General features: G+C 45.0%; 1 protein-coding gene across 1 annotated transcript in view; it reads left to right on the top strand.

The window, feature by feature from the left end:
• The window catches only part of npnta (nephronectin a), a 30,682-nt gene that overhangs the window by 2,030 nt on the left and 15,036 nt on the right, over positions 1 to 13,616 (top strand). Inside the window, exons 2-4 of the mRNA XM_060046692.1 lie at positions 3,656 to 3,756; positions 8,443 to 8,493; positions 12,966 to 13,058. Of these exons, the coding sequence (XP_059902675.1) occupies positions 3,656 to 3,756; positions 8,443 to 8,493; positions 12,966 to 13,058 (245 nt within the window). The remainder of the gene's footprint in view (positions 1 to 3,655; positions 3,757 to 8,442; positions 8,494 to 12,965; positions 13,059 to 13,616) is intronic.

The following is a 13,616-nucleotide window of genomic DNA, read 5'->3' as shown; positions in this document are numbered from 1 at the left end:
ACTTCAGAGCTCAGGCGGGGTTTGAATCCACAGCGCAGGCCACAGAGAGACTGACGGACACATGTTGGTACGACCAAGAGTCAAAGAGTGAACCTGGAAGATGGAGCTGCCTATGAGCTTGTGTTTGTGACGGGTACGAAAGGTGTGAATGACAGGTCAACCTGCGAACACTGCTAGCCTACTTTGCCGCAAACAAATCTGTTCAGAACTCAAAGTAAGGTACCAAAAAAAAGTATTGAATTGATACTGGAACCGAATGCCGGGTTCATAACAAGTTCAGACAATACCCGGCACTTGTCACAATGCATAACAGCCAAGGACCAAGTGAAGTGACTGGATATTTGAAACTAGAATGAGCAAGACTGGGAATACGCAGAGGACACGAATGTCAAATAAAATATCGCTTCCCTCATATTCTCCCTTTTTGTGTGTTTGTGTGTGTGTGTGTGTGTGTGTGTGTGTGTGTGTGTGTGTGTGTGTGTGTGTGTGTGTGTGTGTGTGTGTGTGTGTTTGTGTGTGTGTGTGTGTGTGTGCGTGTGCTTGTGTGTTTGTGTGTGTGTGTGTGTGCGTGTGCTTGTGTGTTTGTGTGTGTGTGTGTGCGTGCATGTGTGAGAGAACGTCTGATATTTATTTTGGATTTCCACCCAGACTACATCTCCCATAATTCCTCTGGAGGTTTGTTAGTCTGCATCCTCGTTGACCTGCTATAAGTATATGCACTTTCTCTTCCTTCATGCAGAAAGAAGTTTGATCTTGGTCCAACTGTCCTCATGGCTAACCCATTTGCAAGTGCTACCATCATCATCATCATCGCTTCTGTCTGTCTGTATGCATAACCTGTGAACAGAGAGTGATGGCTTCGTTAAATTACTATTGACATGATTGATCTCCCAGGGTCGTCTCCTCCATTTAATTATGGCTGTAAATCAGCTGCTTCATAAATGTTTATTATTGGACTGGAATGTCTGCTCGGGCTTTGTGATCTGTGTGGTTTAATGACGACACGGATGCTGTAGGAGGGCTGTGTTTGTGAGCCACACCTTCATAGACATCTGGTTGAAGGTTTTCCTTCACAGGAACCACCTCTCCTCTCCTCACCTCTCCTCTCCTCTCCTCTCCTCTCCTCTCCTCTCCTCTCCTCTCCTCTCCTCTCCTCTCCTCTCCTCTCCTCTCTTCTCCTCGCCTCTCCTCTCCTCTCACCTCCTCTACTCTCCTCTCCTCTCACCTCCTCTGCACCCTTCTCCTATCTATTCATCTTCCCCAAGTCTCCTCTCCTATCTCTTCTTTTTCCTCTAGACTATTCTCCTCTATTATCATTTGTTCTCCTCTCTGTCTTTTCTTTCATTTCCCTTCTCCCCCTCTCTCCACTCCTCATCACCTCTGTCACTCCTATCCCCTTCCTGCTGTCTCTCCTCTACTCTCTTCCCGCTCTCTCTCTCCCTTCTCACCCGTTTTCCCCCCTCCTCTCCTCTCTTATGTTCTCTCTGCAATGCTCCCCTTCCTCCTCTCAAACCTCTATGGCTCTACTCTCCCCTTCTCTGCTCTCTTCTCGCCCTTTGTCCCATCTCACCCCTTTAACTCCTCCTTCCCTCTCATCTCCTTTTCTCTCCCCATCCCCATCTCCCCCTTTTCTCTACTCCTCTCTTTTCTTTTCCACAGCTTCTCTCTCATCTTTTTCACATCCTCTCTCATCTACTCAATCCTCTGTACTCCTCACCTCTCCTTCCCTTTTTCTTCACTCCTCTAGCCTCTCTTCTCTCTCCTCTTCCCCTTCCTCTCTCTTCATTTTTTCTGCTGAACACGCTTATGTGTGTGTGTGTGTGTGTGTGTGTGTGTGTGTGTGTGTGTGTGTGTGTGTGTGTGTGTGTGTGTGTGTGTGTGCTTGCGTCGGCCTTGCTGCCGCCGTGCTTCCCGCCTGCCAGGCAGCAGACAAACATTTCCCCTGAATCTGCCACTCTCGCTTAGCGTCCTCCATCACAGTTTTTCTTCTCTCTTTGCCCCATCGAGGTGATTGGCAGCGGGTCAAGCATTAGCATTTGCTCATCTTGGCAGAGAGCCGCTAACAGGCAGGCATGGCGATGTTGGGCGTGCGCTGAATACTGAGCGGAAGCCCCTCGTCTTCATCACGGCGCCACAGATCAGTGGTCTGTTGTCTCAAGGGGTTTCCACACACTTTGGTTCCCCCCTCTTTTGTGCACAAGGGAGAATCCCCCGGCCGCGGTGTCACTCAGGAAGTGGCTCCCTTATCCGTGCAGGGGCTTACATTTAGACTAATGATGACTCCTGTGGCCATCACCAAATATAAAAACATGGTACACACTTATAGCCTGCACTTTGTGTTTGGTGTTTGGTTGTGTGATCCTTTTGGTTGTGTGCGTTGTTAAATGAATTTCAGACGCCCGAATAAAACACAGAACACACTCCTGCCTCACAGCCGTTGATTCCCCTAACCGCCAAATTTCACTGAGTTAAGACGAGCTCTTGAACTCTGCAGTCTGCCGCTACGGAAATGCTCTGCTCTGCTTCGCCCTCTCTCTCTCTCTCTCTCTCTCTCTCTCTCTCTCTCTCTCTCTCTCTCTCTCTGTCTCTCTGTCTCTCTCTCTGTCTCTCTCCCCATCTCCCTCTCTCCATGCCAAGATGTTGTGCTGTAAGGCTGTGTTGTGTGGACTCAGCCAGCCAGCCCATCATTGCTCTCAGCCAAGATATTTACTTCCTCCGTAGCGCACAATGGCGTCAGAAAATCACGTTGATTATCTTTTTGTGTGTTTACGTTTCATACAAAGTATTGTAACAATCATTTGAAACTATGAAAACAATGATTGGTTTTATTAGCGCTGGGAATATTACCGGTAGTAAAACGAAGCCAGGCGCACTTTCAGCACCCTCTCCGGTTGACCATCAGAAACATTGATCGACACATTGATTTCTGTCTGCGTTTTGAGGTAAACTTTAGCATAGTATTGATGTTGTTATCCTAAAACATCCCAAGCTTTTACTGGAAGGGGCACTGCAAAGTCGGTTTATGATTTCTTAAGAGGGAATAAGGATTTAATTTAAAAGACATTGGTTTCTATTTGTAGGCTTTTGAAGATCCAAGAGATCAATTCATACTCTACTCAACTTAAATGTTTCATATAAATATTAACTGTATTGCAGTTAAAAAAGACTTCATAAATGCATATAATGAACTCAATAAAAACTAAAAAGAAATGAATTAATATGAATGAACAAAGAGAGATAAAAAACTCTACAACTCTCAAACATTCATACTAAAATGTGGTTTTGGTTTGGTCTCAGTACAAAGTGAAATTCTGGCCTGCTGATGATATAGCAACCGCCATCATGAGAAGAATCCATTCCAGCCTATTATAACATTTAGTGCGTTGTGGGGGACTGTGATCTAACTAACAGTGTGTGTATGTGTGTCTATGTGTGTGTGTGTGTGTGTGTGTGTGTGTATTTGTGTGGGTGTGTCCAAATGTGTGTGCGTGAGTGTGTGTGTGTGTGTGTATTTGTGTGTGTGTGTGTGTGTGTGTGTGTGTGTGTGTCTATATGTGTGTGTGTGTGTGTGTGTGTGTGTGTGTGTGTGTGTGTGTGTGTGTGTGTGTGTGTGTGTGTGTGTGTGTGTGTGTGTGTCTCTGTGTGCCTCTTACAGGTGGCCACGGCAGATGGCCCCCTCCAACGGCCTGTGTCGCTACGGGGCCCGGATGGACTGCTGCTGGGGCTGGACCCGCCGCTCCTGGGGCCACTGCCACCGTGAGTCACACTGCGGTCCGGCCTTGGGCTTTTATTGGTGGGGGGGTACTTCCTGGGCTCAACTGGGGTCCCCACTTTGTGTCACAGAGCAGGGGGATGGGGGGGAGTGGTCCTGAGGGGTAAGGGTGTTTGACACCCCGGCGTAAAGTAGTGAGTTTGAATCCCCTGAATTTCTGTCTGTTTTCTTATCTGTTTGCCTCACTGAGAAAGATGCCTAGCCTCTACCTGCTCATTTATGACCACCATTTCTGTCCTGTAAGTCACTTTGTGTGCTAGCTAACCATGGTAATGAATAGCATTACTAGGAAGCGGCCGCCTATGTCACCTGCTGTGTTTATGTTTTGTTTTGTCCCAACGTTTACCTGACGACCAAGCGAGGCATGAAGGAGAGAGAGAGTCATGTGGACGTAACGCTCGACGCAGCGTTTTGTTAGTTAGTCGTCGTGGTAACAAAGCCTCTCTTGTAAAGGCTGGCAACCGGCCAAAGTGCCTGCAACTCGAAACCCTTGAAAATGAACAACACGTCCAAATAATGAAATCAGTAATATGTACAATTGAGCTCCCTTGGAAGGTACACGGCGGGTTATTGTCTTACCCATGTTAGCAGACTGAGCACGTGTCGTTTCTTAGACATCTTGCCAAAACAAGGAACCTAGGAACTAGGATTCATCCTCAGCTTCTCCCTGGATATTTTTCCGCCTCAAATTGATGTGTACGTCCTCGAAAGTATCTCTCTCCAACGTGGCAGACGTGAAACTCACCCGGGGGCGCTGGGAGAGGACTGCCGTGTGGAGATAGTTGCCAGGGTTACTGGCTTGGGTCATGGTAGATGCTACCCGCTAAGGTTAGCCCTTGAACATACCTGTCGACTTCAAAGGTTACACAGGAAAGCATTCAAACAAGAGCGGACAGGTTGGACATTGGAGTTTTGTTTAAGATTGTAATTGTTCCAGATAAGGGATTGCGGAATGCATTACATTATTTATTGCCACTTTTTTGTTGAGGATGAGGGGATGCTGGTTGAATCTAATGAGGAGATTAGTGATACCATCCTGATTGATTCAAAAGATGGTTGTGATGTTCACTTCACTTACATAGATAACATTTCATTTGTAGAGAGCTTGGCTTATCAAAGGACCTCCTACTGAAACCCTCCACACATTACAACAAAAAATACATAGTTATGGTTGCATTCCTCCTTTCGTGAATCCACTCAATAAAGTGTTTTTATGGGTTTTATGTGTAATTATATCAATCATTCGGCTAAAAAAATAAACATCCTAATGATCAGAATGGGAGCTTGACCCAGTGTGCATAATGAAGCTCAATTTGATGGGCAGAAGGGTGGGGGCTGTAAACAGAGGGTCCATTACACTGCATGTCCGTTCCATATGTTAAAGCTTCTATTTATGTCCTCTAATCCACCATAACATTTGTGTCTTGCTCCGTTACCAAAGCAACAACTTGTTGATCTTAAGTTTGAATGCTTGTTTTTAACTTAATCATGTCATGTTATGATTTATTTATAAAAAATGATTAACTAACTGCATTCTTTTTTATTTTCAGGTACATGTCTCATATACTGCTGCTGTGGTTTATAAAAGGAAGTCGATATAGGAATGGCGGATTTATAAATGAAATATCACAGTCGGAGTATTCGCCACATTTAAACATCTACATTGGTTTGCTCTCTCTCTGTACATTTTCAGTTCGAGTTTAAGATTCAGACATAGAAGCCGGAGACACGTTATGTCAACAACTTCCTGAGCCAAAGCTAATGTTCACACCTTGCAATCACAATTTCAAACATAGAAGCGAAGGCCCACTAGCATTTCTCCTTTGTGTATAGAGTGTTATAGTAGGTGTTGAAGGATGTACAACATAGTCTCAGCCCAGACGTCAATACAGCTCTGTAGCCAGCATCCTCAGCACAGCAATATTAAAGAAACACCTAGGGAACACCAGATCCCCAGGCTCTTTAGACTCAACCTGCTAAATATATTATGCTCTTATCTTAAATAATGTTTTTGGTGATTCACTAGTCATTACCGTGCGCTCACACCAAAAGCGAAGGCGCAGCGCGACTACATACAAAGTCAATGCAAAGACGCGAATAGAATACATTTTGGCCAGCCAACCCAGCGGCGAGAATGACTCAAACAGACGGAAATGTCTGTAATGGCGTGGCACGAGCGAGAATTTAATTATTTGAACTTTGTCGCTTGAATATTGCTTGATGCTGAATCTCTCACGTAAGAAGAGTTTGCGGTAAGTAAAGCGACTATGCGCTTCGCTTTTTGTGTGAACGCACTTTTAGGTACAGCAACGTATTGTTGAGACTGAAGTTTCTATTGCAGGAGAGAGCAGATATCTTAGAAACAGGACCGCTGACGTAGGGTTTGAAGTGCTGTAAATGAATCCATGAATGTGGTCGACTCCAAACAGCAGCAGTGTGTGAGCATCTGTGTTATCATGATTGTATCTCTGGAGTCCCACATATTCTGTTTTTTTAAGCGACACAACAAGCTATTTCAGAACTCCTCCCTCACACCACCACCACCATCACTACCACCTGCTTCCCACAAAGTCCTATCTGTTGCTATTGATTAAATCACTGCTCATTCTCCCTCAATGCATTCCAATGAGGAGTGAGAGGAGGGAGGAGAGGGGATGTGTGTGTGTGTGTGTGTGGGGGGGGGGGGGGGGGGGGAGTACATCCGCTGCTCATATCCGTACAGCCGTGCTCTTTAAACTACAATCAGTCCTCCATCAAATCAGCCTGACTCTGATTTCAGAGGAGAGGGAGAGAGAGAGATCAGAAAGGGGGATTAGGAGATATCGTGTGTGTCTTTGTGTGTGTGTGTGTGTGTGTGTGTGTGTGTGTGTGTGTGTGTGTGTGTGTGTGTGTGTGTGTGTGTGTGTGTGTGTGTGTGTGTGTGTGTGTGTGTGTGTGTGTGTGTGTGTGTGTGTGTGTGTGTTGGAGTGTACACCTGTGTGTTTATTTGTCTGCATGTGTATGTTTGCATGCGTATATGTGTTTGTGGTGATCTGTCTGTGTGTGAGTGCTTGCATGTGCAATCACGCGCAGCAGTGTCACAGTCCTCAGGCTTTTGTCTTCATGGTGACAGAGGAGAGCAGGGCAGAGCTGCGGGGTTGTAGCCTCCGCAGATACAGTTCACCGACTGGTTCATCAGACAACCATTTGACAAGGAACAAGGCGAGGGATTGGCCTCTTTGTTGAAATAATTGAGGAGAGAAAGGCGAGGAGAGAGGGCACACACATTGCACAGAGAAACTTGTTTATGTGATCCATTTCATTTAATATTTCATGCAATTTTTATTTAACGTTTTTTACTACCCATAGCGGGATTTATTAATTGAAACATAAAACCAAGTTAAATGTGATGAACTTTAAAATGAAATGCTAAAATATTCCATCAATATGAAGTTCATCTTTAATAAACCATATCTATACATGGTTTCTCTACAAATTGATGATACAGACACTGCGGATAAGCCACCAGCCAAACTCAATATGATATCCATTGCATATATTCAACCTAGAATAAAAAAGATAAAATAAAACATTCAGAGTGACAGGAATACGGAGAACTAGCCAAGCGGAGACGCAGCATTCGTCTCTCTGTCCTTCACAGGTGAATTATCTCGTCTCTAAAGGGATTTAAAGTGTGTTCTGCCGGGCTTCAGATGTGATGAATGGACTAGTGTGGTTTCATCCCTCTGAGCGAGGTGCAGGTCGGACTAGGCCGACGCAGAGTCTCATAGAATCTGGTCATCGGATCCTATGAGTGAGCGATGATTGACTGTAAGGCGATCTGTAGTTTAACAAAACCTCATTTTAACTGGATGGTCTCTGTGGCTTGGTGGACCACTGATCCGTGACCACGGTCCCTTTATCGTCTCTTCAACTATTAGTGGTCATTAGGGCGGTGATCCGAACAAGTAGGCTTGAGTTTGTCCAAAGGTATGTGTGTTTTCTTGCAGTGGTTTTGTCTTCTTTTTTTTAACATGCATTTATACAATAATGCTAATATATCTTACTTATGCTTCTGTTGAGCACTTGTGAATAACAGATGCTCCATTATTAATCTATTACAAAGCCACGTTTCACACTGCAGCAGTATGTTAAAGAACCTTTATACTAATGTATAATTAAGATCAACTATCTAGCAACATAGTCACATTGCCATGCCTTAGTAGGTGGTAATAATAATTTGCTTAAAATGCGTTCCACTGTGTCAATATCAAGGACATACACTAATAAAAGCCTTACTTTAATTACATTTCAAAAGACTACGACAAAACCCACTCAAACACACACACTTCAATACAAAATAAATTTCAGTTAGCATTCTGGTGGCATTCACATAATCGGGAATTTTGATCATGCTGCATTGTTCAATTGTCCAATTCAATTTAGATACAAAATCAAGTCATTTTAATCTTTATTAACAATCCTTTATTCAACATGACACAAAACCCAAGTCGTTTTTGCATGAATGTGAATATGTGTGACTCCAGACCTTCCTATTTGTTTTCCATAATTTATGTGTGTTTTATTTCCCTAACATCATGTACATTTGTTTTTTCTCCTGAGAAAAATAACTAAAACGAAAAACAAGCCTGCAACGCTCCCTTGTCTTTGTTTGGCTGTTTGTTTTGCAGCGCTCTTCGCCCTAACACACAGGGTAGCCGGAATACGATGCCAACCTCAAGGTTAGCCCCCATGTGTTTTTCTGGAAAATAATGTCGCTGCTAGACACTCATCCTGGGGCCACATCTTCCAAAATCCTGCGCGCTTTCACTTTCTCTCGCTTACTTATTTATAGATTCAAACCACTTCCCCCTCAACACATTAATACCTCACACTCCCCAGCCGCACCCCCACCCTCCGCCCCCTTCGGCTGTGGCCATCTCTTTCTCTCCCCGGCTTCAGATCTCTGCTAATGACCTGCTTTCTTCTGCAGCTGCTGTTCCTCACTGAGAACTAATATCTCTCGATTAATTATTTTAAAATTCCTTCAGGGTGACATGGCTAACAGTTTATTGCCTCGCGTCGTCGCCTCGACGAGGAGCCACTAAGCGAAACCCTTTTAACTGACTTTAAAAAAAAATGTATGAGCGAAAACTTTTCTCTTAACTGCTCAGCATAAAATAACTAAAAGCATGGCGTGGTATAAGCAGGCTAATTAACACATTAAAGCCACAACTCTAATCACAGTGGCTTTTCCCCGCTCGTCGTTATACAAAGGACACCCAACAAGGCGTTAAAGCAGCTGAAGTATATTTTCGTAGGCATAATCGAAATTACTCCTATCGCTGTATCTCTGGGACTCGGTTGCGCTTTCGGTCCCGCTATATGGAAATATCCTGACCCAGCAATGTCACCATTCCGTCCCGGGTCCCTTTGTGTCCGGCGGAATGCCTGATGTAAACTGTGTGTAACACCATGTGTCATCGGCAGGCACGTCCGCCCGGTATTCCTGGAACGACGCGCTGCTGCTGCTATGTACGGGCTATGTATGGATGCCCTCCGCTAGCATGTGCCTGTTTTAGCCCCCAATGCTGTTTGATGTGTTAATAAACACCACGGGCCAGCTCTTTCCCTGATCTCCGTTACTTGGGGTTACTGCTCGTTTAAAAATACCCTGCCCGCCATTGGGTAAAGCTGCTCACAGTCTAGACCTGTGTTTCCAATACCGGTTCTGCATTACAACGGAGAAACACACATACCACTTTTTGAACAGTTTTCAATCACAGGGGTGCTATTACCGGTGTAAGTACCATATTGGCTCGGCTACCAGATCGGCTCGGGGTCCGTCGTCTGCTGATTACGTCACACAATACGCTATCTACAGCAATAAGGTCTTTTATGGCTTAAATTAAGGAGCCTGTAATGATCTTTAATTTTGAACATAGACCATTCCCAACCTATCTGTATGGATAGTTTTCTGCTAAAAACAAAACATCCCTCGGAAACATCTTGGCTGTTAAGATAAGCCGTCCGTGTTGCCAGATTGGGCACATTTTCAGCCGGATTTGGCTACTTTGAATCACGTTAGGCTGGAAAAACGGGACATATGCCCAATCTGGCAACACAAACAGAAACTAGACATAGACCTACTCGCGCTCACACATGTGCTCGCTGTTGCCTCGTGGTTGCTATGACTACAGCCAGAGCTACAGCACAAAACAGCCAATCACAACTGTCCGACGTACAGCCAATCACAATGTACGCCCTTTCAAGCGTACAGCCAATGATATTGTGTAACGTAATCAGCAGACGACGGACCCCGAGCCGATCTGGTAGCCGAGCCAATATGGTACTTACACCGGTCTCAGGTTCTCCATTGTTAATACGGCGGAGGAGAAGGCTTTCTTCTATAAGATGATGGCGTCTAATAATAACAATAAGTCTTGTATCCTCCATTTAGAATGTTTATCTTTCAGACCTTTTGTCCTTCATACTGGAGGGAGAGATGGCATTGTTGAATTTATAGGGGTGGTGTGGAGGCTTCAAGTAAATACACATGGAATAACTATCTTAGCCGAAGATTGAATAGAATGGGCAATGCTGTCAAACCACTTAAATGATAACACCAGTCAGATCAAACCATTCTAACCACCCTCCTGGCTTTCCTAAAACATCCACTGCCATTTTAATTTGTCAGAATTACTTGACTGTGGCCATTTCTGCCTAAAAGGGTTTTGCGTGTAGTCGCCTGCACAACCAACATAAAAAGCAGCAGAACCTTGGTCTTCGTGATACCAACTTTTGTTTGTACTTGTGGCGAACGTAGGGCATTTCACAGCCTTTTTGTCCACTAACCTTCAATAAGTTAGTATTGACATAGAGCACATTACAAAATACATTTGATGCGAGATTGCGCCCGCGCTTTATAATCTTGAGAAGAATGGGTAGGCCTACAGCATAGTTGTTTTTACATATAACGTTGGCAGCGGGTGTTTTAGTGAAGCCAGGAGAGACAGTGGTTTGTTCACCCAGTATCCGGTATTGTCCTTGAAGCCAAAGCGGTGACCAGCGTTTCAACTCATTTCGGCGTATCACCTGCCTCTTCATTACGGCATCTTTTATGTACTTCTGATTAAAAATCGAAGAGAATCCTTCAAGAATTATGGAACCTTGCGAGGTGTTGACTCGAGGCTGTGTGTGACAACATCGTAAAGCCCGTAGCTTTGCTTTCCCAAATGCGACTTGATCCGTGTAATGATTTAGATACACAACAAAAGATACGCACCGCAATTTAGAAAACACAGCAAAAGCTGGCTCATGTGGGATTAGGACTCTCATCTCATGGTTCCCCTTTCTTTCCCTCTGCTATCCTGGTTTCATCTGTTTCTTCCTTTTTTTCAAGCGCAGACACACACAAGCACATACACATGCACACACATGCGCACACACACACTCACATACACACACACACACACTTGCACTCACAAACACACACACATGCTCATACCAACACCACACACATGTGGGCATGAAGACAGCCACACATAAAATACATCCACCCACACAATCTGTTGCCATCTCAAAAACACACACATTCATACACACGCACACACACACACACACACACACACACACACACACACACACACACACACACACACACACACACACACACACACGCACATGCATTCACACTCACATGCACCCACACACACACATGCTCACACCAACACCACATAAGAGACAGCCACACACACAATCTGTTGCTATCTCAAAAACACACATCCTCAGCACTCGGAAATGGACACACACTCATACGCAAAATCAAATACGTGCAAACACACTGACAATCTGTGCTTCTCTCTCAAAAACACACACAAACACACACACTCTCACTCTCAGGCACATTCCCACACCAACACCACCAACATGTGCGCTTGCACTGTCACACACACACACACACACACACACACACACACACACACTCACACACACACACACTCACACATACACACACATTCTGGGCTTCTCTCTCAAAAACAAACTCACATACACACATTCACAAACACAGACACACTAAAAAACTTTCAAGCAATCACAAAGGGACTTCTTATATACCACTGTACAAAATCACAATGCCACCCGATGCACGCATCCCTTTAGTTTTTTGGTGTGGAGCGTCATTCACCGCCGGGGTAATTACGCCCTGTGATTGGCTCGTATTATGACAGAGCTAACGAAGCCCTAAATGAAAATTAGCAGCACCTGGCTGGGGTGGCGTGCGGTGGACGTGCTTTACTGCAAGCCGAGGCAGGAGCAGTCAGATAAGCAGGGGAGAGAGCGGCTCGCTCACTAAGGCGCCGCACAGCCACACACACACACACACACACACACACACACACACACCCACACACACACACACACACACACACACACACACACACACACACACACACCCACACACACACACACACACACACACACACACACACACACACACACACACACACACACACACACACACACGGAGGCCGTGCATACTTACATGCCAACGTTGCCCGAAGTTCCCTACATACACACTCCTCCTTCCTGGGTGTGAAAGTTACCGTAGTCTCCGGTGACCAGACCATGTAACAGCCTCCTCCTCAGTCTCAGCGGACACAGTGTGCACAGATTCCTGTGCACACTGTGTTGATACCGTTAGGAATAACTCATCTTCTAGCAGCAAACCCACATTTTTTGTCCTGCAGGCTGTTATAGACGTATACAGCTCATGTTGCATCTAAAAGCCTTGAGAGTAAGGGTTATTCTTTGCAGTTTTACGCTCAGGTGCTTGCTAACATCGAGGTGCTAAGAGGATGTATATCACCAAGGAAACCAGTTTACGCCGCTAACTCTGTGAGGTTTCTATATTTGGTTTATGTGGAGAGATAAAGAAAACATTCACAGACGCACATGCGCACACACATTCGCACACACCTTCACACCTTCACACACACACACACACACACACAAATATCTACACACACACACAGTCTTATTACATGGATGGTTAGCAGACACATAACACACTGCTTCCTTCCTTCCTGCATGCCAAAATAAAAAGTGCATGGATAAAATGTTTTTCATGCTCAATTGCTCCAAGGACTCTTCCAGGGCGCAGTGCATTGATCCCCCTCCACCCCCCCCCCCCCCCCCCCTCTCCTTCTTACAGCCCAGTGCCAGCCCGGGTGTAAACACGGAGACTGTGTCGGACCCAACAAGTGCAAGTGCCACGCGGGCTTCACCGGGAAGACCTGCAACCAAGGTAGGTTCTGATCCACACCTCCCGGCTCCCCGAGTTCATCTGAGCAGCAGTCCCACAGATCAGACTTCAGTTTGATATATGAAGTTTGACTGCAGACATGCTAAAATCGTGAGGAACGGGCGTTTCATGTTCTTGGCCTTCCTATATGTATTTTCCAAGCATGTTGCTTGAGGCGGGGAAGTGAATAAGTGCATAATTGGCGAATGCAAACTCTGCCAACAGCAAAAAAAAATGTGTGTAAAGTTTTTAGGTCAACACTGCAGAGACACACTTCTGCAATCTTCATCCACTGGCGAGAATGTGATTTCTATGGTAAAATATCTCCGCACAAAACCCCCCGAAGTTTGGTTATAATACAGTAGGACTGCAGGACCCCAAATTACCTGGGCAGTCAGTCACGGAAGCCTAACTTTTTATTTTTATTTTTTATATTTTGTGTTTGTGTTTGTGTTGTCTTGCTCTTTACAAGGTGATTATTTTTATTTTGTTGATGGGATATTGTAAGACTAAGAAAGAGACGACACGCACACCAATAACAATCTGTTTCAAAGTCTAGGG

The sequence above is a fragment of the Gadus macrocephalus genome, chromosome 3 (assembly GCF_031168955.1).
Source record: "Gadus macrocephalus chromosome 3, ASM3116895v1".
Taxonomy (NCBI): Eukaryota; Metazoa; Chordata; class Actinopteri; order Gadiformes; family Gadidae; genus Gadus; species Gadus macrocephalus.
This window is presented reverse-complemented; position numbering and strand designations above follow the sequence as displayed.